The sequence below is a fragment of the Schistocerca serialis genome, chromosome 9, assembly GCF_023864345.2.
Source record: "Schistocerca serialis cubense isolate TAMUIC-IGC-003099 chromosome 9, iqSchSeri2.2, whole genome shotgun sequence".
In the NCBI taxonomy this organism is placed as follows: domain Eukaryota; kingdom Metazoa; phylum Arthropoda; class Insecta; order Orthoptera; family Acrididae; genus Schistocerca; species Schistocerca serialis.
Window position 1 is genome coordinate 380387152 of NC_064646.1, and position 25621 is coordinate 380412772.

General features: G+C 38.1%; 1 protein-coding gene across 2 annotated transcripts in view; it reads right to left on the reverse strand.

The window, feature by feature from the left end:
- The window catches only part of LOC126418869 (fatty acid synthase-like), a 431809-nt gene that overhangs the window by 223021 nt on the left and 183167 nt on the right, over positions 1-25621 (reverse strand). For both annotated transcript variants that reach the window (XM_050085866.1, XM_050085867.1), the window contains exons 15-16: positions 20834-20950; positions 8850-8958 (exon numbers count right to left, since the gene is read on the reverse strand). In XM_050085866.1, coding sequence (XP_049941823.1) covers positions 8850-8958; positions 20834-20950 — 226 coding nt within the window. The remainder of the gene's footprint in view (positions 1-8849; positions 8959-20833; positions 20951-25621) is intronic.

The window sequence follows — 25621 nt, forward strand, 5'->3', positions numbered from 1 at the left end:
GTTAGTTTAGCACGATCATATTGCTGACGTATTAGAGCATAATCTTTGTCACTGTCCGCCCCCGGTAGCTGAGTGGTCAGCGCGACAGAATGTCAATCCTAAGGACCCGGGTTCGATTCCCGGCTGCGTCCGAAATTTTCTCCGCTTAGGGAATGGGTGTTGTGTTGTCCTAATCATCATCAATTCATCCCCATCGATGCACAAGTCGCCAAAGTGGCATCAAATCGAAAGACTTGCAACCGGTGAACGGTCTGCCCGACGGGAGGCCTTAGTCACACGACATTATTATCTTTGTCACTGTTGGCATAGTGACTTAGAGTTGTTAATGTTTATCATTGTGTTTTTGAGTGTGAAAGTAATGAAAATTATTCTGAACAACTGTGTATTATTCTATAGTTCGGGCATACTAGAGATTCACCATAAAGTCACTGGACCAAGGAGCTTCTAAAAACACCTAAGAGTAAAAGTGCGAGTGTTGTGATTCAAAATAAAAAACAGAGATGAACAAAACATTATGCTCATATATTATGTTCATTAATAATTTAACACAATACTTCTTTTTAAATACGTTAATAAAAAGAATTTACTTTCACATTTTCCCTTGTTAAATATAAATCAACAAACAGGCAAACTCACAAAACAAAACAAAACTGATTTTTACAACACTCCTATTTGATTACACAAATCTTCATACGTGTCGTTGGTAGAGCTTTGGTCATGATGTCTGCTACCTGCTCTTCAGATGGGATTTGATGAACTCTAATTCTTCCTTCATAAAGTTTTTCACAAATAAAGAAGTGCTTGATGGCTATATGTTTGGTTCGACAATGAAATACTAGATTCTCTGCCAACTTCACTACTGATCAATTGTCAATTCAGAGAACTGGAATTTCTGATAGCCTTGTTGTATTTCAGAATAGACGAGTTAACCAAATAATCTCCTTGACAGCTTCATTTGTAGAAACTAGTTCAGCTTCAGTTGTAGATGTTGCTACCATGGTTTGTTGCTGACTTAGCCATGATATCGCCCCTCCTGCATAGTTGATGACTACTCCAGATGTTGATCTGCCTGTTTTTGAGCAGCCTCCATAATCTACATCACTGTAGCATTCCAGAGTTGTGCTCTTTCCTCATGATCTGTATGTGATTCCATATTCAGTCATTGTTCATACGTAATGAAAAGCCCTTTTTACTCTTAATATGTCTTCTTTGGTGGGATTCTCAAGATATCTTCACAGAACACTTATACTGAAGGCTATGTCTGGTCTTGTGCTAAGCATCGGATACATTAATGCTCCAACTGCTTCTGTATATGGAAAAGACTGTTCTACCATGTCATCTTTCCCTGACTGTGAAACATCTGTAACTTTCAACATTGGGGCAGAAACTGCTGCAAACTCTGAAAAGTTGAAATGTTTTAAAATTCGTTGTGCATAAGCCTTCTGGTGAATCTTGATACACCCATCCTTGCCATGTTCAATTTGGAGACCTAAATAATAGTTTGCTGGTGCCGCAGTGATCTTGAACTCCTTTTGCAATTGTTGAAAGAAAATGCTCAAATAATTTGAATCAATGGCAGCTACCAACCCGTCATCAACATAAAAAATTACCAGAACTTCTTTGCCATTTTGATTTTGAATGTATAAGCATGGATCTACTTGGCTTACTCTGAAATCTAGACCAACCAAAAATTCTCTGAATCACTTGTTCCAGCATGGATCTACTTGGCTTACTCTGAAATCTAGACCAACCAAAAATTCTATGAATCACTTGTTCCAGCATCTTGGTGCTTGTTTTAAACCATACAGGCTTTTCTTCAACCTGAAAACTCTGTTGGTACCATCTTCATAACCTATTGGTTGTGCCATATAAATGGTTTCCTCAAGTTTTCCATACAGGAAGGCCGTTGACACATCAAATTGTCCAAGATACATTCTTTTAGTTGCAGCAACACTCAGAATAGACCTAATTGTTGTCATTTTTGCAACTGGACTAAAGGTTTGACTGTAATCTACACCTTCTCATTGGCTGAAACCCTTGGCAACCAGTCAAGCCTTAAATTTTTTGGTCTGACCCTCTTCATTTGTTTTCAGTCAAAACACCCACTTACATGGTATTGCCTTGGCACCATTCGTTAAGTCTTCAAGCTCCCAGGTCTCATTTTTGATCAGGGATTCCATTGCTCCTTTCCATTTGATGCTGTCTTCATGTCTAAGAGCATCCTCATAGATTTTGGGAACCTCAGTTGTGACAAAGAAATCTTCTGTTATCACTGCATAATCATTGAGATATTTTGGTCTCTTTAATGATGAACGATCTCTTAACTTCACTCCTATTTCCTCTTTGCAAGTTTCCAGAATGTCATCATCAGATTCTGTGTCTGCACTAGTTTCATACTCCAAACTATCTTAACTATCTTCTGAGTGTGTATTTTCCTCACTCTCTGATTGATTTTTAATATAATCTGGAACTGCAATGGGCTTTTCAACATCTTGAAATGGTAGTGTAACTTGTTCAGTACAGCATCCCAGTTTTTCTTCAAATTGCACATCTCTGGACAGCGCAACTGAATTACTTTCTTTTATCCAAATCCTGAAGCGTTAATCAACATCATGATCAATGAGATGTCCTTTCACAGCTTTCTTGTCCATTTTCCTTTGTTTTTCACTTGGAATGTGGTCATAACATGTTGAGCCAATAATCCTAAGATGTTTAGTTCAAGGCTTTTCCCATTTCCACAACTCATAAGGACTGACACCTTCTACAGATGATTTCCCTGTCCTATTCAAGATGCAAATTGCCGTGGTAACCAGTTCAGCCCATATCCATTCTGGCTAAGTGACATCTGGATTTGAATACTTAAGTGTCCTGGCCATCTCAACAACTGTCCTACTATCCCACTCACAAATACTGTTTTGCTCAGGAGTATAGGGAGCAGTCAACTGCTGTGTTATACCATTTGAACTTAAGATGGATCTAACCTCTTTGTTACTCCTTGCCATTGTCACTCAGCAGCTCTGTAACAGAGTACCCCAATGCCTTTGTATGTGAGAGAAAATCTTTGTGAATTTTACTCAACTATGATTTTTCTGCAGCAAAATAACAATAGCGAAACTTGGTGTAAAAATCTTTGAACAAAACGATGTAACATTTCTTCTGGAATGACTCATAAAAAGGTCCACACAAATCAGCTCAGCAGCCCTTGTTGACTTCTCTCTAGTTCCAAATGGTAGACAATGCGCTTTCCCAAATTTGCATGGTTCACAAATATCTGCCCCCTCCTTCTTAACATCAATGTTAAATTCCTTTCTGAGTTTTGTTTTAACATGGCGCTTGTCTTGATGACCCCATTTCTCATGATACAGTTGAAGTACATCAAATCTATCTTCCACTGAAAGATTCACAGTTGTACCCTTCTCTGGCACTAAGGGCTTAATTTTTGCTTTGTATAAAGTGCCACCAACTTTACAATTTCCACACAGTCTCACTCTACCACCAATTGTCAAAGAGCAATGTGTAGTACTTGATTGAAATATACTATTTTTGTTACAATCTTGGGCTGCTAAAACAGAAATAAGGTTTTTGCAAACTTTTTGGTACATACCAGACATCAGTCTGGGACAGCTCTTCACATCTGCTGCCAACTGTTGACAGAATCTGTATTGATCCTCTTCCTGTTTCTTTTAGAGACTCCTGTCCAGTGGCCTTTACACAGCAGGGATTGTTGAATGCTTCAAAGCTGACAAAGTAATCAGGACTATTCGTCATATATTTCATTTACCATTGTCAATCCACCAATTGTATATTTCCACAAGCCTCACCACAAATAGTAAACAATGCTACATTCATTAGTACAGTTTTGTTCATGTTTTTCTGCACAGTTGTATTTTTAGGTGGTCTTCCATCAGCAATCCACTTCTTACAATATTTGATCCAGTGGACCAGTTCTTTGCAATAGTTACATTTTCCTTTAACTTTGAATTTGTTAGTTTTTATTTTGTTTTGTACACCTGATTTGACTACTAATACCTCTTGTTCGATTTTGTCACTACTATATTTAGATTAAAGTTCAGTCTTGATCATGTTATGTTTGTTTTAATGAGTAACCGGTTTCAGTTTTTTCTATAAAACCATCATCAGACCCATTGGCTCCCTTGGGTTGGTAGGTGGAGCTCTCCTTGCTGCTGTGCAGTCAACAGTTGACTGCACAGCAGCAAGGAGAGCTCCACCTACCAACCCAAGGGAGCCAATGGGTCTGATGATGGTTTTATAGAAAAAACCGAAATCGGTTACTCATTAAAACAAACATAACGTGATCAAGACTGAACTTTAATCTAAATATAACAATTAATTGATCACTGAATTCCAAAGATGTTTACCAAAATTTGTCACTACTCTTTGTGAAATTTCTCTCAAACATGCACAATTGTTCCTTTAAATCATCAAACATTTTCTTATCAGCTTTCGTTAATAACATCCAACTCAATTTAAAGGAATCAAAGCTTGCAGGTAGAATATGTAAAACTTTACATACCAATATCAGATCAGGTAGCACAATTTCTCCCTTTGCTTAAAGCCCATTGTTCAGTTCATTCCACAGAACTTGTTAACCTCACTATGTGTGTGTGGAGATGTCTTCTCTCTGAGTCCAATTAAATGCAAAGAAATCTGAACAAATCTCGAACAGCTGGTCCTTTGATGATGCTTCGAGATTCTGCTTCAATCCCTCCCATGCTTGATGAGCCATTTCTTTGTCCATTATCTTCTGATACACAGTGTCTGTAACTGCACTTGTAATTATCAACTTGGTATAACTGTTTGCTTAACGATAAAAGCTGGCTTGGCTTTATGATCCTTTATTGCTGCATTATTAGCACCTGACTTGCCATCAGTTATTTCAGAAGCTCCTTCATGATAGTCGACTAGATCTGGTACTTTTCTCTTACACATTGGCCAATCAGTTTCACTATTCAATGGCTTGATTTGTTTTACCAGATCCATTTCAACTCTAAAACCAAAAACACACTCTCAAATATGAGTTAAAAGAGAACTGAATCTGTCATATTTCGCACATTTTTTACACACGTAACTGGGACCCTTAACCTACTGTATTTTGTTGAGAAAAAAAACTTGTTTATTCTCAATAAATATCAGGTGCTGACAAAAAGCGGTGAGTTTGGTTTTCAAATACTTAGATTTATTTCTGAATCTGAAGGCACTGTTAACACAAGAAGTCACTTGACCTAGAAGCTTCTAAAAACACCTAAGAGTAAAAGTGTGAGTATTGTGACTCAAAATAAAAAACAGAGATAAACAAAACATTATGCCTGTATAAGATGTTGATTTATAATTTACCACAAAACTTCTTATTAATACATTAATAAAAAGAATTTACTTTAACAATCTATTATGAAGTAATCTCTATTTCTTTAGAAGTTTCTCTGCAATGAGTGTATCCCATGAAAGTACACTCCCATTGTAAACTGTTCTCTGTGTAAATATCTACCCAGTGCACAGTCAACTATCCTTTTAAACTTGAGCCATATTTCCTCTACGTACTCCTGCCGTGTACTGAAAGTTCCGAGTTCCTCGCTGAGATGTGACACTGCCAATTCTTATCCAATTTACTGAACATATATATTGTTCGGCTTGTTTTAGTTGTCCTTTGTAATGATTTAACCATTGTCCCCACAACTACATCTTGGTCACTGATACCAGTTTCAATGTGAACATCCTCAAAGAGATCAGGTCTCTTTGTTGCCACTAGGTCCAATATATTTCCATTGTGAGTGAGACTCTTAACTATCTATTTTAGTTAGTTTTCTGAGAAGGCAATTAGTAATGTTTCACAGGATGTCTTATCACACCCATCACTATCAAAAATGTAATATTCCCAACTGATTGATGGATGACCAACGATTATACATTGAAGAGCCAAAGAAGCTGGTGCACCTGCTTAATATTGTGTAGGGCCCTGCAAGCATGCAAAAGTGCCGCAACATGACATGGCATGGACTCAACTAATGCCTGAAGTAGTTCTGAAGGGAATTGACGCCATGAATCCTGCAAGGCTGTCCATAAATCTGTAAGAGTACGAGGGGGTGGAGATCTCTACTGAAAAGTACATTGCAAGGCATCCCAGATATGCTGCATAATGTTCAAGTCTAGGAGTTCGCTGGCCTTCGGAAGTGTGTTTAAACTTAGAAGATTGTTCCTGAAGCCACTTTTTAGCAATTCTGGATGTGTGTGTGTGTGTGGGGGGGGGGGGGTGTTGCATTGTCCTGCTAGAATTGCCCAAGTTCATCAGAATGCACAATGGACATGAATGGATGCAGGTGATCAGACAGGATGCTTACGTATGTGTCACCTGTTACAGTCATTCCTAGATGTATCAGGCGTCCCATATTACTCCAACTGCAAACACCCCACACCATTACGGAGCCGCCACCTACTTGAACAGTCCCCTGCTGACATGCAGGGGCCATGGATTCATGTGGTTGTTTCCATACCCGTACATGTCCATCTGCTTCCACATTTTGAAACCAGACTTGTTCGACCAGGCAATAAGTTTCCACTCATTAATTGTCCAATGTCGATGTTGACGAGCCCTGGTGAGGCTTTAAGCTTCGTGTTGTGCCATCATCTAGGGTAGATGAGAGGGTCTTCAGCTCTGAAAGCCCATATCAATGACGTTTTGTTGAATGATTCACATGCTAACACTTGTTGATGGTGCATCACTGAAATCTGCAGCAATCTGTGGAAGGGCTGCACTTCTATCACACTGAATGATTTTCTTCAGTTGTTGTTGGTTCCGTTCTTGCAGGATCTATTTCCAACTGCTGTGATGTCAGAGATTTGATGTTTTAGCAGATTCCTGATATTCACAGTCATCCCCACTTCATCGCTACTTCGGAGATGCTGTGTCCCACTGCTCATGCAGCAACTATAACAGCATATTCAAACTCACTTAAATCTTAATAACCTGTCACTGTAGCAGCAGTAACCAATCTGACAGCTGTGACAGACATTTGTTGCCTTATATAGGTGTTGCTGAGCACAGCACCATATTCTGCCTGTTTTCATATCTCTGTATTTGAATATGCATGCCTATACCAGTTTCTTTGATGCTTCAATGTAGTACGATTGGGGAACTTACGTACAAGTGAACTGAGACTTTCTCAAAAGTTTTCAGTTACATCAGAAGAGGTGTCTGATGGGTGACAAAAGGATCCAGTTATCATTTTATGCACAAACTCTGATACTGTGTCTTGCCCAAACAATCTCACATGTAGCTTTAGTTCCTATATCAATGGATTTTACTTTCTTGTCTACTGCAACAAATACACTATCTCCATTTCCCATTTGCCTATCTTTTCAATATACTCTTAAATTTCCCCCAATAATCTCACTGCTGTCAATTTCAGATTTGAACCAGTTTTCTGCACCTAGTCTTATGTGAATTTCACTGTTTTTCAGGAGTACGGCAAATCCTTTGGCAGTGAACCATTAGGATTTTAATACTTTCACCAGTGGGGGACACTTCTTTTGCTCCCCACACACATTCAGCTACCAGAGTGACAGCCTCTGATGTGTAGTGCACATCTGACCTTTTTACGGGGACCCTACAGTTCTCACCCTATGGTGCAAGTCCAGGAAGTCACAGCGTAGCTTGTCATAGAACCTTTGAAGTTTCTGGTTCAGTCCTTCCAGTCAACTCAGAATCAAAGGACCACGGTCAGTTCTAGGGACAATGCTGAAAATTGTGAACTTTATTGAAACTCCATGTACAAGGCTGGTCTTTTGAACATTCTCTGCCAGGTGCTGGAAGACCCATGTATGACCTCGGAGCCCATGTTCCAACATGTGCCAAAATCTGCATTTCATTGCACCCTGTTCCCTCAATGGCTGCTGGAATAGCCTCTTTGACATGTTGAATGAGGGCCCCAGGAATACACACTGAGCACACCTGGTGTCCTGTCCTCTCCACTGCAGCCATTTCCCTAAGGGTTACCATCATTTGCCATACCTTTGAACTGGCAACAATTGATAGACACCTACTCTTTTGTGTTTGCCTCCTTTTGATACCAAATTAAACATGTTTCCTTAAAACAGGTGATGTGAATCCCACTTTCTCTGTTACAGTTTCAGTGAAATGCAGAACCTGAATCTTTTTAGTGAGGGGGATTGGTCCAACACCCTTGATCTCCCTGCTCCCCATCCACCTTGCTAACAATGGCTAAATCTACCACTGGCATACCACTTGCAGATAAGTGGACAAGAAATTATGTATCCTATACTTTCTGCAGAGGAGACAGGATGCACAGGAGAGGATAGTATCTGAGGTACCTCTGGTACCAGAGGTACCAGTACCACAGGTACATGACTGCCGGGAGATCTTCCAACACACTGATTCACAGCAGCTGCTAGTCATTTGACAGTAGTCAGGGTGATTTCCAGCTGCTTATAAATGTCAACCAAATCATCCCATGATCGAGGAAACTATTCACAGTGGGGCTATATTTTGGCTGGTGCAATGTATTACATTTTGTGGCTGATTTGGTCGCTTTAAGCCACCTGGCCGGCTATTATGACACCAGTTGCACATGCAGCATGCTGGCTGCACCGCTTTTTGGAGCTAATGTCTATTAGGTTGCAGTGCAAGTTTCCTCTAGCCACTTGTATATTACCAATTGTATTGTACTTTGTCTTCCATGTCAGTGTGTACTGTTTAAGCTATACATCACAGAATTCTTGGTTTAGAACAATTACCAAAATTCATTTATTTGCAACAACTGAGTTTATGTGCAAATAATCTACCTGACACTGGTTAGTAATGCAACATTACTTACCATTTTTGGGTACATTTGTGGCTCTATGGAATCGCACATCTTCAAAAACAACTGCAGTTCTTGACATGTCAATATTCCTACGCGTACAGTATCCCTGAAGAACCATTATCTGAAAACATGACAGAACAGTTAAGAATCATTCACTATGAGGTAAAGCTCGTATGTCAGTGCACATGCACATTTGTGTGTGTGTGTGTGTGTGTGTGTGTGTGTGTGTGTGTGTGTGTGTGTGTATGTGTGTGTGTGTGTGTGTGTGTGTACATCTGTGGGTGTGTGCATGGGTGCGTGCATGCATGTGCCAAAAATACACACAAAATTTCAAAGAAAATAAACCTGGAATAAGAGAATAAACCTGGAATACATAAGGGACTTAGAACTTTCTTTTGGGTACACAACCAAGAAAACCTAAAATTAACTATCATACATCATAGAAGAAGAAAATTTACAGAAAAATGGAACTGTGTACGTTAAAATTTAATACATATTAAATAAAGAAAAATGAGGAAAGGCAATCACTCACCAATATTTTATTAGTATGAGGTATGCAGACACAGTTAACAGCATGGAGATTTAACTAGCTTTAATGTTACTGCTCGCATCCTAGTGGATGTACATGTACTCTAACAGCCACATCAACACTAAAATTCAGTCTGACATGGCCGTAAGAACATTGACTGATATCATAATTACAGCAGTGGATGGCTGTGGCTAGCTGTCTGTGCATTTCTGTATGAGTGTGTGTATTAACATTAGAATGAGACTGGTAGCTTGAAAGCTGATCAAATCTCTATACTGTTATGTGCATCTATGCCTCACACATTAGTCAGCTATAGGTAAGGGTTGCCTTTTCTTATTTTTGTTTGTTATTTCTATAATGGTAGGTATAAATGAATCCTCTACATGCAGAATTCAAAGAAATGTTTAGAATAGATAAAGAAGTAATATATATCACTGACACTGGATAGTGAACGTGCACCAGTGTTAAGATCTGAATGTTAAATGAAGATGATGAAGCAAAAGTGGAGTGATTAGAAAAGTAGCAAACAAGGAAAGAAAGAGTAGATTTAATAACTATATAAACTAAACTCCATCCAATAGGCCTTCAAGACCGAATGGTACCGACCAATCGCTATGTCTTTCTCAGCTTGTGGGCATCACTGGATGTGAATATGGAGGGGCATGTGATCAGCATACCTCTCTCCTGGCCATTGACTGTTTACAAGACTGGAGATCTTCTGAGTCAAGTAGCTCTACAATTTGCCTCACAAGGTCTGAGTGTACCCCACTTGCCAACAGCACTTGCCAGATCTGGATCGTCGCCCATCCATGTAATAGCCAAGCTCAACAACACTTAACTTCACTGATCTCATGGGAACTGGTGTTACAACAGTGGCAAGGCTGTTGGCTTCATATAATGTTTGAAAATGAAACATTTGCTTATATATATATATATATATATATATATATATATATATATATATATATATATATATATATATATATATATATATATATAATAGAGGGAAACATTCCACGTAGGAAATATATATCTAAAAACAAAGATGATGTGACTTACTAAATGAAAGTGCTGGCAGGTCGACAGACACACAAACAAACACAAACATACACACAAAATTCAAGCTTTCGCAACAAACTGTTGCCTCATCAGGAAAGAGGGAAGGAGAGGGAAAGACGAAAGGATGTGGGTTTTAAGGGAGAGGGTAAGGAGTCATTCCAATCCCGGGAGCGGAAAGACTTACCTTAGGGGGAAAAAAGGACGGGTATACACTCGCACACACACATATATCCATCCACACATATACAGACACAAGCAGACATATTTAAAGACAAAGAGTTTGGGCAGAGATTCCCCCTAAGGTAAGTCTTTCCGCTCCCGGGATTGGAACAACGCGTGGTTTGAATTCCAGATTAAGCTGAAGGTCTCCCTTTCCCAATATGATTAAAGGGTATGTTGCAATCACACAAGCTGCCAAAGTGGCATCCAACTGAAAGACTTGCACCAGGCTGTTGATCCAAATTGAATTAAAATTATTATTATGATCATTAAGCTCACTCAAAGCAATAATCAACTATATAAAATGATTATTTAACAAATGAAACACCCAGATATTATTAACTAACTTTTCCAGAGGTACAGTTTTTGTTTTAAAGTACTATTCTCAGGGCATGATGTGCAATAGTGATTTTGTTTTTCAGTTTTGAAAATAATCTTTGGGGTTCTTTCTACAAAGATGAGGTGACTTACCGAACAAAAGCGCTGGCAGGTCGATAGACACACAAACAAACACAAACATACACACAAAATTCAAGCTTTCGCAACAAACTGTTGCCTCATCAGGAAAGAGGGAAGGAGAGGGAAAGACGAAAGGATGTGGGTTTTAAGGGAGAGGGTAAGGAGTCATTCCAATCCCGGGAGCGGAAAGACTTACCTTAGGGGGAAAAAAGGACGGGTATACACTCGCACACACACACATATCCATCCACACATATACAGACACAAGCAGACATATTTAAAGACAAAGAGTTTGGGCAGAGATGTCCATGTGTAGGTGAAGGATTAGGTGGGTGAGGGCAATGGATTGTTCGATTTGGAACTGGTATAGGGACTGATGGAAAGAAGGGTTGCAGCCAGAGATGGGAACTTTAAGTGTGAGGCCTTTGGGGGTTATGCCAAATGTCAGACAAGCCTGAGAAAATAAAATATGTGAGCGTAATCTGGCTAGGGTGAAGGCATGTTTGCGGAGGGAATGTAAATAAAACTTAATGGGGTCGTTGTGGGGGTGTTGTGAGGGTGACATGGTATTAGAAGGTGGAAAGTGTAACATGAGGTTGAAATGAAAATGAAAGATAAAAATATATGGGGAGAGATAAGGGTGAACTAGAAAATAACTGGAGATCTGGTATGAAAAAATGCGAAAAAGTGTTGGTTAAGTTGATCCTGTGGTGAACTTGGGTTGGTAGACAGCGATGTGCATGAAGGTTAGGTGGTTGTGTTGCCGCTAAAACACGTTAAAGGACGGAGAAATTCGGGAAAATTTCGAAAAAACGTGTAAATGTATTAAAAGGCGTGGTGTTGTGGTGAAAGATTACGAAAATGGGGCTAACAATTGTAAATAATGACGTTAAAACCGGTGGAGAGCGGCTAAAAATGATCAGTGATGTACGAAAAACGGAAGTGGAAATAAAGTAAAAGTTATTAGAACTAGCCGAAATGGTTGTTTAATACGTGAAGGCAGCTGTTATTGAACTAGAAACGGTTAGCGGTATTGTTGAAAGCGCAAAATAAAAATTAAAAATTTTTTGGTTATGGTTTGGAAGTGGATTACGTATTATAGAGTATATATAGGCGGGATAAAATTGTATTACGGTAAAAAGGGAAGGTGAATAGAAAGTGAGACTACTGGTAAACGCAGAAAGAGAAAATAAGACGACAGGAAAGATTTCGAGATGCAACAGCGACAATAACAAACGTAATTGTTGGGTTCAAATTAATGATATGGTTATAATAGAGGGAAACATTCCACGTAGGAAATATATATCTAAAAACAAAGATGATGTGACTTACCAAATGAAAGTGCTGGCAGGTCGACAGACACACAAACAAACACAAACATACACACAAAATTCCCCCTCTTCGATCTTTGCATCGCTGAAAGATGAAGGCTAGGTTAAAGGCAAACTGAAATATTCTGTGGTCCCATCTTTCAGTTTCCAGGCATGCATTTTACCACTGACGACCAGGGCCAAGAGTATTCATAATGAACAAGGAAATATCAATCAAAATTATGGAGATAATAGAAAGTAAAAAGCAAAAAATTCAAAATATGTTTTGTACATGGAGAATGAAAATGTGTAAGTACAACTACTTAACATGTATGTCAAATATGTTGACTTTCATCTTTACTTTCATTTTCAGAGGTTAAAAGTCATTGCAGGAGTGAAACTCCCAATAGATATACAGGAGGACTTCTGCAAAGTTTGGAAGGTAGGAAAGAGGTACTAACAAAAATGAAACTGAGGGCAGGTCATGAATCATGCTTGGATAGCTCAGTCAGAAAAGCAACTGCCTATCAAAGGCAAAGGTGTCAGGTCCAAGTTCTAGTCAGCACATAATTTTAATTTACCCAGTCAGCACATAATTTTAATTTACCATGTAGTTACTTTATGCTTAGTTTTTAGCTCATATAAATACATCCATGTTTTGTTTCTGTTACAATGTTGCATGCATATTTTGCAATTCCTTGATCAAATTTTTTGAGCATTCCTTACACCAGTTTACACAATTCTGTTAATGAATTTAGGGCAAGTTGTGCAGAACCATTAAGAATATATTTCTCTCACAACTAAACAATCATGCAAAATCGAATGTATTGAAGTTTTCAATACAAGAGAGAGTGCTGTACCTAGAAGCAATGAACTTAGGAACACATGATGTTTTTTGATCAATACATAGTCTAGTGTCTGTAGAATGACATGAAGGAATGATTACCGGAGACTGGCATAAGCAGTTTCCACCATTTTCTACTGTTTCGTTGTTGTTAGATACGAAGTTGTGTTTCGTGCAGAACTTGTAAATATTTCACATTCTATATATTTATGTGCTGTATAAGATATTAAAGCTCTTTGCAACATACTGTTAATTTTCAGATACAGAATTTTATGGTTAGTAAAATGCTATTATTTTTACAACTATTTATATAACATGTAGACACTTAACCCATACTTTGTCAGTTGTGCATCATCTTGTACACTGAACTAGAAGAATTTCTTTTACCATAGAACATGTGATACATGCAAATGAACTGATTTTCTTTACTGTTTTAATAATTTTACCTGGACTGAAACTGATTTTAGTTCTCAATAGCTTCTATTTCAAAATGTATTTGACTTGTAAATGGATTTTCATAATACTTTTCCTTAATTTAGTTTCACTTACTGATTATTGTTGTGTGGAAAAGAAACAGTGTACCAGATAGACAATTAAATACAATACTGGCAAGATTTTCTTAATTGCAATACTTTTATTTATTTATTTAATGCCTGTATTATCACATTCATGATACTGGACTTGTCAAAGTCCAGAACAGTATAAAATGTTACATATTTACATTATGTACAAAATCTTATCGTAGGTATCAACACATCTTTATAACAAAAACATTATTCTGCTTAATTACATTATAAAATTATATACATACAAACAGATTGAAGGAAAGCTAGCAAAACCTCTTGGCTGATGTTACTAAAACTATTGAATACCAGTATTTTAGTTAACTAGGCATAGTAGTATACGGCACAATTTAAAATTGCAAAAGAATATTTGGGGCATCCAGAAGCAGACTGTAGTAAATCCACTATTTCTTGCAAATGAGTTGTTTAACACCATTTTGTTTTCCATGCAGTCATATATTAATTATGCCCTTAAAACTCGAGCAAAGCAGCTTATGTCTGTCCTAAAGCATACCTGCAAAACAGCCTACAGCTGCAAAAGTTGGTGTATTCACTTCTAGTTGCAAAGGAAAACTGAGTGAATCCATTAAATAGTGAGGTACCAGAATTTGGTGTATCCTTAGCAAGTGGCATTATCTAAGAAGGTTTGAAGACAAAAAACTTGCTTTGTACACATTGTGTACTTTGTCTGAATAATGCAGCTTTCCCAGTTTATTATTTCTTTAACTTTAGTTTTGAGCCTATGTATGACAGTTTAATGAAGTTGTCTTAACTGCAAACATTAAGTATTTTGTCTGAATAATGTACCTTTCCCAGTTTATCACTTCTTGAACATTAAGTTTGAGCCCATGTGTGGCTCTTTAGTGAAGTTGGCCCAGTTGCGCACTACTGTGAAACAAAAGACAATAGCACACTGGCCGTTACCTAGCTATACAATTGCATTTCTCTTGGCTGTCTTGTATATGAGTGGGACTTTCAAACTTTTGTTTAATGTGACATACTTTGTAATGACAGTCAATGTCAACATTAGATCATTTTCTTTTCCCCTTTGTATCAGTGTTAATGTGTCTTTTTAACTGTTATATTATGATAATATATATCCAGCCAAGTCTCCAGAAGCAAAACTCTGTAGATCTGTGAAAACAGATGCAAAACTTGATGAATCAAAACAATTTTAGGGTACAACTAGTGAACGAAAAGCTGAAAATTTCAGGGATTGTCAGAAATGTACTCCTTAGGCAAATGTAAATCTATGATGAAAAAGTATTTCAAATATCTGCCATACGAAGGAAGTAAGAAGTTCTTTGAATTTCCTGGGAGAAAAGAAATTCTGATGCACTCATTGCATTTTGGTTCTGGATGTCTCATTTGCTTTTAGTCACATGATGATGTACTGTGGAACACATTTTCACTTTTCAAAAACAATCAATTTCCCAGAGCATTTTTTGTAATTCCAGAGAAAAAGACAGCAGTACATAAAAAGTGAATGCCCTCAATTAAACAATGGCTAGAGGACAAAGTCTGAAAAGTGTACCAAGGTAGAGCATTCTCCTCTACCTAGAGATGCCTCTGTCTCATTGTAAATCACTATTGTTTAAACTAGCACTACCAGAACTCTGTCTTCCTCCTTTATACACTCATGGTTTTGAACAATGAACCATTTTTTTAATGCATTGGCACTGTTATGATTTGCAAGTAATATTACACAAATACACCCGTCCATAAATTTCACAGACAATTTGAACACTTTTGTTATTTAGAAATGAAATGGCCATCCTTAACCAGGCTATTTTAATCAGAATCCTAGCTAATAATAATGGGCCTGTAACTTGGGAGACATGCATAAACTACTACAGAAACAAACACTAAGATTTGAATCAATTACTTTTTGGAAACTTTTAAATTTTACATCTCTGCCTTTAAAAGTTTCACAAAATTTATGGATTGCTTGAAGAATACAACTAAAGCTAACATTTCAATGGTTCTTCATTTATACACTATATTTATTCTGTAGCTCTTTCTTGGGTGAAGTTCCACATCTTCTAATGAAGGAACTGCAAGTTATAAGAGTTTTCACAAAATTTTTGATTTGTTTTTGAGTGATCTATCCAAGCTGGAGCAACTAATGAGCTGTTACAATCTAATGCAAGTAGTTGAATTTCCCACTAGGGTAACTGACCACTCCTACTCTAATTGATAATGTGTTTGCTGATAAGTCTAGGCACAGTAGCTTGACAGTCAGTCAAGTCCTAAATGGGCTGTCAGACCATAATGCTATACTTTTGACAATCCCCCATTTAAATCTTAATAGAAAACCAAAAGCTGGATATCAGTAACTTCCTGCCACAATATTTCGGCGCAGAGTCTTCTGGCCATCTTCAGGTGAATGCCACTGTAGTAGTACTGGCGAGTACGCGCTGAGCTCCACTATTTAAAGCCTTCTGAGGTGACATTGCTCATGCGCTGCTCAGCGTGCGCGTTCATAACGGCTCTGTGCGCTGCGCCTCGCGCCCTCCACTGTGAAAGCCTGGCGTATCGGTGTCTGGTCGATTTCCATCTTTATGCAGATAACTACGTCAACTACGAAGTTTCTCTATAACAGGATTCCAAGCAGAGTTCAGCTGATAACCACTATCTCGATTGATGAGAGTCTCGTTGTCAGACAATCTTATTTCCACAGATTCATTGATAATCAAGCTCCAAAAGTTTGATGTATGGGCCAAAATTTTTGTGTCGTTGTAATTCATGGAATGGTCTGTGGAAATACAATGTTCAGCGATTGCGGACTTGGTGGGTTGGAGAAGGCAAGTATGCCGTTGGTGTTCCACAATGCGTTCCTGCACAGTTCGTGTTGTTTGCCCTATATATGATTTGCCGCATTCACGCGGAATTTTGTAAACACCTGGTTTACGCAGGCCCAGGTCGTCTTTAACGGATCCCACCAGTGATGAAATTTTGGAAGGAGGGCGAAAGATGACTCTCACTTGATACTTTCTCAATATTCTGCCTATCTGTGAAGAAATATTCCCAATAAATGGTAGATAAACCGTCGACCTGAAGGCTTCTTCCTCTTCCTTGTTCCGTCGTTTGTAGGTCTTCATCACTCTGTTCACTTGCCTAGGTGGAAAGCCATTCTTCAAAAATACTTTTTGCAGGTGTTCCAGTTCCGCTTGAAGACTGTTGGCGTCAGAGATAGTATGGGCACGGTGGACCAAGGTTTTGAGAACGCCCATTGTTTGTGCTGGATGGTGGCAACTTGTAGCTTGTAGATACAGGTCTGTATGAGTGGGCTTTCTGTACACCGAGTGACCAAGTGTGCCGTCACTCTTCCGTCGCACCAAGACGTCTAAAAATGGCAGACAACCATCTCTCTCTATCTCCATGGTAAATTTTATGTTTTCATGTATGGAGTTCATGTGACGTAAAAATTCTTGGAGACGGTCCAGACCATGAGGCCACACTTCAAAAGTGTCATCAACGTACCGCCAAAATACTGTCGGTTTAAAAGTGGCAGAGTCGAGTGCTCTCTCCTCAAAATCCTCCATAAAAAGATTGGCCACCAGGGGAGACAAAGGACTCCCCATGGTGACACCATCAGATTGTTCGTAAAATTCGTTGTTAAATATAAAATATGTAGAGGAGAGAGTGTGCTCAAACAACACTGTAATGTCTGCACCAAACATATTGCCAATGAGTTGTAGTGAGTCCACCAGAGGCACCTTTGTGAACAGTGAGACCACATCAAAACTGACCAATAAATCACTACTTTGCAGTTGTAGTGACTGAAGTCGACTGATAAAATCACCAGAATTCTTTATGTGATGTGCACACTTGCCTATCATTGGTTTGAGCAAAGATGCCAAGAATTTTGCTAGGTCGTAGGTGGCTGCTCCAATGTTACTCACAATTGGACATAATGGCACATTTTCCTTGTGGATCTTAGGCAGTCCATATAGCCTAGGTGGAACTGAACTGTTTGGTTTCAGTCTGTTGATGACCTCCTTTGGTAGAGAACTATTTGATAAAAGTTCTGCTGTTTTTCGCACTACTCGGCTCGTGGGATCCTTATCGATTTTTCGATACGTTGAATCACATAATAAAACATTGATCTTATTAATATAGTCATCCCTTGGTATGAGGACAGTAGCGTTTCCTTTGTCAGATTTTAAGACTACTGTATTAAATAGCGGAGCTCAGCGCATACTCGCCAGTACTACAACAGTGGCATTCACCTGAAGATGGCCAGAAGACTCTGCGCCGAAATATCATGGCAGGAAGTTACTGATATCCGGCAATTCTCCCGTGTTTTTATGGAACAATCAGTACGCCGGGAAAGCTTTAAACATCAAACCAAAAGCTATCTGGAAAAATGTGAGACCAAGAAATAAAGAAACAATGGACATAGAGGCAGAAGCTACAGTTTGTAGACCGGTCTGAAGTATTCAACTCAGCAGATGTCAACACAAAATTTAATGTATTTATTAATTTAACAACAAATCTTTTTGAGGAGATGTTTCCAAATAAAAGAGTAATGTAACCCTGCATTTAAGCCATGGATTACCCAGGGCATCAAAATTTCATGTAAAACAAAAAGAGAATTGTATGCCTCAGCCAGACAGTCTAACAATACTGCAGCGATGGGGCAATATAAAGTGCACCCTAAGATATTAAGGAAGGTGATCCAGAAATCTAAAACTATGTATCTAAAAAAGGAAATTGACAAATCAAATAACAAAATGAAAACCATATGGAAATATGTTAAAAGCGAGAGGGGGAAAAGCCTATCTGCCAAAGAAGTGATTAGCTTAAGAACTGGGAGCCTTTTGGTGGATGCTCCTGAAATAGTGGATAATATCTTTAACAATCATTTCCTAACAGCCACCAACCAAATGGGATGCCAGGGTTCTGTAAAGAAAGCTACAGAATTCTTGCATAACACATTAACTAACAAAATAGATGAGATGCATCTTCAAAAAACTACAGTGATAGAGTTAGAAAAAATAATTATGTCTTTAAAATGAAAAAATTCTGCTGGAGTTGACAACATTTCCAGGAAGTTACTGAAATACTGTTGTAAAGAAATAATTACAGTCCTCTGCCATATTAGTAATATGTCATTGGAAGAAGGTGTTTTTCCCGACAGGCTAAAATATGGGCTTATACAACCAATTTATAAAAAGGGAGAAAAGACTGAGGCTACAAACTATCAACAAATTTCATTACTCTCAGTTTTCTCCAAGGTACTAGAGAAACTGATGCATAGCAGAATGGTTGAGAATCTTAGTAAATATAACATCCTCAGCAGTAGCCAGTTTGGCTTTCGGAAAGGGGTATCAACCATGGATGCAATACATGCCTTTGCTGACAATGTTATGGAAGCCATAAATAATAATATGATGATGGTTGGAATATTTTGTGACCTGTCAAAAGCTCTTGAAAGTGTAAGTCACCATATTCTCTTGAGAAAAGCCAAGACCCTAGGAATGGGTGGAACTGTAGGCACATGGCTTGAATCCTATCTGTGTGGTAGAAAGCAGAAAGTAATCATGGAAGGACTGCATGGTGGTCAGGTATCTTCAGAATGGGGCTCCATTAGTGCAGGAGTACCTCAAGGCTCAGTACTGGGCCCACTGCTCTTTGTAATATTTATAAATGACTTAGCACTATGTACAGAAATGGGAAAATACTCATGTTTGCTGATGACATTACTTTAACAGTTAATAATCTCTCAGGGAATGTGTCAAATTAGGCTGCAAATAAAGCTTTTGCAGATTTGACAAACTGGTTTGAAACCAATGGCCTTACAGTCAACCTAAAAATAAGACAAATTACATTCATTTCTCTTCTAACACAAATGTTACTAATGAAATGAACCTAAAAATGGGTGAGCATGAGATTTTGAAGGTTGAGTCCTCCAATTTCTTGGGTCTGCATATAGATAGCAAAATGAAGTGGCACCACCGAATGCAAGATCTGTGCAAAAGGCTAAGCTCAGCAACGTTTGCCTTAAGAATAATTTCAGACACTAGGAAAATGAGCACAATAAAATCTGCATATTCGGCTATTTTCACCAACTTATGGCCTATGATATAATATTTTGGGGAAATCAACCAATAGCAAAAAAAGTGTTCCATGCACAGAAGCGAGCAATAAGAATTATGCGTGGAGTACATCCTAGGCACTCGTGCAGGGATCTGTTTAGAGCTCTTCAAATCCATACAATACCTGCCCAATATATATTTTCCCTGATGTGCTTTGTTTCAAAAAATAGTAACTTATTCAAAATCAATAGCTCATACCACAGTTATAACACTCGAAGGAAACTCGATATCCATTATGAGCTAAAAATGAAAAGCATGGTCCAGAAGGGGGTTTTATAGAGTGGCACCAAGATTTTTAATGCCCTCCCACTGCACATTAAAGAACTGGTTGGAAACATGCCAAAGTTTAAAGAAAATCTGAAGCAGTTCCTTTTAGATGAATCTTGTTACAGTATTGATGAATTTCTTAGCAAAAATGCATAGAATCTCTTGTTTGTGCTTAAACCTTACTGTGCGACCTCTAAAATTGATTAAACATACTCTGTAAGTACAGTGTACCTTAATGCAATACCAAAATTTATGTATGTCTGTATATGACACCTGTATAACTTAAGAACAATACCCAAATTTATGTATGACTGTATATTCTTTCAGATGTCCTGTATCTTAACTAATATGTAAGGGTATATGCTAAACTTCACAATTTCTTTAATCTAATGATAAGATCAATGTATCTGTGCACAAAACAATAATCTGTAAAAAACCTTGACTTGTTCTATATCCAGGAATATGTTCCCATGTGGATCTATGGAACATGAAATAAATAAATAAATAAAAAGTAAATTCTGTTTCAAGAAAAGGAAAGCAGGCATTATTTTGTAATACAGCACTGAGTATATCTTTACTTCTCATCGTGTTTTCAAATACTGTAAATGAAGAAAAATATATAGGATATTACTAAATTGCACTTACAATGTATCCTGTAGCTGGGAACAAGTTTCGTCCATCGATGGAATGTCCAAATAAGTAATGATTCTTTTTTTGCAGCATCTTCACACGAGTTGAAAAATTGTGCTCCCCTATCAAATCCTAAAATAAAGATCAGCAAACAAGTTATTTTTGATAGTATCTTGTTCATGGACTAGCTTTTCAGCATAAGAGTTCAGTAACTCACTTACAAATTGGGTTCTCGAGATACAATCTTGAAGAACTTTCAGATACATGCAGAAAGTTAAGAAATTGATGTATGCTATGTTCATTAATAATTATGAACAATGGTAAGTTTATGTTAACAGTAGTGGGAAATAGCTGTATATTAGTTGTGTTTAAAATGTTTATAAACAGTATTGTTGTAGTGGTCTTTGGTCTGAAGACTGGTTTCATGCATGTCTCCATGCTCTGCATAGCCACTTAACAGCTACATGAACTTGATTACTATGAAAAGGATAGTTGCTAGTCACCATATAGTGGAGATGCTGAATTGCAGATAGGCACAACAAAAAGACTGTCAAATAAAGCTTTCAGCTAAACAGGCCATCATCAGAATTAGACAATATATGCACTCACATTCACATAAACACAACTCACACACATATGACCCAGCCTCTGGCTGCCAAAGCTAAACTGCTATTCTTTTCATAATATCATCATTATTCCATCCTTGTTTTTCCATTGTTTGAACTTGATTACTGTGGTTTTGCCTCCATCTCCCTCTACCAGTTTTACCTGAACTCTTCCCTCCTCCAAACACACATGCTTCTTCACTTTCTACCATTTCCAAATTAACTGTTCCTTGATGTCTCAGAATGTATCCTATCAATCTATCCCTCTTTTAGTCAAGTTGTCTCATAAAAATATTTTCTTCTAATTTCAATGCAGTATCTCTTCTTCCTTAACTGATTTACCTACCTAATTTTCAGTATTTTATTTATTCAGACAAAAAAGAAACATCATTGAAATAAGTGACTTCTTTCCGAATATCCTATTCACATATTATATATTTTGCACCCTTTACATTCATGCAGGTATACTAAGACAAATTACTGCAAAATGGATATTTATGTATTGTAAGAAAGAATGATTGTTTTACTATGTGAGTTACCCTTTGAATAGGATTAGAATTTGTAGTTCCAGAAGCATAAAAACTCAGAGAAAGTGCTGATGAGATATGCTTTAAATTCAGTATATCTATGGTTCCTTTTTTTGCCTTATATCTGATAAAAACTCATGTACCACACAACAGAGCTTCATTCTGAATCTTTTAAAATGCAAAATCTATATGTGGAAATTATATCTACATTAACAATGTAGGAAAAGACCAATTTCTACTTACCATAAAGAAGACACATCAACTTGCATGATTAAAAGACACTCACATATAGCTTTTGCCCATAGCCTTTGCCAGTAAAAGATACACACACACACACACACACACACACACACACACACACACACACACACCTCACATACACATGACCACCAACTCTGGCATCTTGGGCCAAATGCAACATCACTTGGGATGCAAGCAACAATCTGGAAGGGATGGGGAAGGGATAATAGTTATGGGTGGGGAGAGAGACGAATACTGTTTAGTGGAGTCTGCAGGGACTAGACTGCCAACAGGCACAGCGTCATGAGGTTGTGGGGCAGGGAGGTGGGGAAAAAAGGAGCAAAAAAGGGGAGGAGCAGGAAAAGATGGATGGATGCACTGACAGAGGGCTGCAAACACACAGGGTGGGAGATGAAAAAGTGGAGGATAGGACAGGACAGAGGGTATGGAAACTGATGGGTGGAGGATGTGGGACAGTATGTTGCCTTAGGCTGAGGTTTAGGTAATTACAGGAGCAGAGAATATGTTGTAGGGATAACTCCCATCTGTGCAGCTAAGAAAAGCTGATAGTATAGGGAAGCATCTAGATGGCTCGGGTAGTGAAACAAGCATTGAAATTGAGTGTTTCATTTTCAGCTGCATGCTGTGCCATAGGGTGCTCTACCTTCCTCTTAGCCCCAGTTTGGCAGTGGCCGTTTATCCTGGAGGACAGCTGATTGGTAGTCATACCAATATAAGAAGCTGTACACTTATTGCAGCAGATCTGGTAAGTGACATATCTGCTTTCACAGCTGGCCCGGCCCCTGATGGGTAGGATAAACCTGTGACATGACTGGAATAGGACGTGCTCTCATCTTCCACCTTGTTTATTTGCAGCCCTCTGCCAACACATTCACCAATCTTTCCTCATTTCTGTCCTTTTTTGCTCCTTGTTTTTCCCCACCTCCCTGACACATGACCTCCAGACGCTGTGACTGTTGGCAGTCTAGTCCCTGCACAACCCACCAGACAGCATTTGTCGCTTTTCCAACCCATAAACTACTGTTCCTTCCTCTTTGCCTTGCATCCCATGTGATGTTGCATTCTGACCCGAGATGCTGGAGTTGGCGGTCATGTGTGCATGAGGTGTGCTTACTTGTGTGTGTGAATGGTGCATGTGTGTGTCTCTTTTACCGACGAAGACAATGGCTGAAGGCTACATGCAAATGCCTTTTAATTGTGCCTGTCTGCAACTTGGTGTGTCTTCTTTATGGTAAGTAGCAATGTGTCTTTTCCTACATTGTTAATATTCCTACCTGGAGTTTCCACTGTTTGATTATATTTACATTATGTCTTCTTCTATTTACTGGCCTTTATCCTGTATCATTTAATGTCTCCTTGGAACATTCAAATGCCAATGAAAATGTTCAATTCCATATAAATTTTGGCCTGACTTGAGTTAATGTCCATATTTAAACTATTTATTCTACCTTTGAAGATTTTTTGCATATATTTGATCACCAAAACACTATTTTTCTGATAACATAATTTCATTTTTTTATATTGATCCATTTCACAATACAAACCATGAAAATTAGTAATCACATTTGTCAACTTAAATGATTCAGAACCACTTTACAGTAAAGATATTATTATGCTTTAGTTTTCATATAAACAAAATTTGTTTTCATTTATATTTTTTAAAATTTTGCTATCAATAATAGAGTTCACAGTGTACAAATATGGAAAGTAGTAGTTTTTCATGCTGTCTAATTCTACAACCTTCATTATGCACCTTTAGGCGCATACATTTCCAGAAAACATTATGTAAATTAAATATGAAAAACAAAGTCAGTTAAAACAGTCAAAATAATACTAAACTGATTACATCCTGATCTAGAAGGTACTGGAAGCTGAGTTCACAATACTTAAACAGATTTTTGGTGTGAAGTGCACAATTGTGGTTTTAGCAGCAAAGATTGGTCAATGTGACTATGTGAGAAATTGTGTTGTTTGTCTTGAGTAGAAATGTGGCACAATGTATTTGCTTAAAAAGTAGTGTAGAAAGTGTTCCAAGAATGTAAAAATAAATCCTTCATTTGTGTGGCCATATAATTCTTGAGGGTATTTTGTTCTGTCATAGCAACTACAAAATGCATGATTTTCTTTCACCAGACGCATTTCACTTTATTGAAGTAAAGCATCATCAGTGGTCTGTAATTAAGTTCTTTACATTTTGATTTGCTTTTAGATTGAAAAACAGTTCGCTAAGAGTAAGTACAAATCAACTTACTCTTAATGAACTGTTTTTTGGTCTAAAAGCAAATATAAATATAAAAAAATTAATTACAGACCACTGATGATGATTTACTTCAATAAAGCCAAATGTACCTGGTGAAAAAAATCATGCATTTTTGTAGTTGCAACAATAGAACAAAAATCCTCAAGAATGTAAAAATAAATTAGTATTGTCATAATAAGTAGCTATATCTCAGTGACTTGTTACTGCAACAACATCTTTGCCTCTATACTTTGCCTTGACTGACATCTATTTGTTTTATATATATATATATATATATATATATATATATATATATATATATATATATATATATATATATATAAAATAGAGGGAAACATTCCACATGGGAAAAATATATCTAAAAACAAAGATGATGTGACTTACCAAACGAAAGTGCTGGCAGGTCGACAGACACACAAACAAACACACAAAATTCTAGCTTTTGCAACCAACGGTTGCTTCATCAGGAAAGAGGGAAGGAGAGCGAAAGACGAAAGGATGTGGGTTTTAAGGGAGAGGGTAAGGAGTCATTCCAATCCCGGGAGCGGAAAGACTCACCTTAGGGTGAAAAAAGGACAGGTATACACTCGCACACACACACATATCCATACGCACATACACAGACACAAGCAGACATATATAAAGGCAAAGAGTTTGGGCAGAAATGTCGGTCGAGGTGGAAGTACAGAGACAAAGATGTTGTTGAAAGACAGGTGAGGAATGAGCGGCGGCAACTTGAAATTAGCGGAGGTTGAGGCCTGGCGGATAACGAGAAGAGAGGATATACTGAAGGGCAAGTTCCCATCTCCGGAGTTCGACAGGTTGGTGTTAGTGGGAAGTATCCACATGACCCGGATGGTGTAACACTGTGCCAAGATGTGCTGGCCGTGCACCAAGGCATGTTTAGCCACAGGGTGATCCTCATTACCAACAAACACTGTCTGCCTGTGTCCATTCATGTGAATGGACAGTTTGTTGCTGGTCATTCCCACATAGAAAGCTTCACAGTGTAGGCAGGTCAATTGGTAAATCACGTGGGTGCTTTCACACGTGGCTCTGCCTTTGATCGTGTACATCTTCTGGGTTACAGGACTGGAGTAGGTGGTGGTGGGAGGGTGCATGGGACAGGTTTTACACCGGGGGCGGTTAC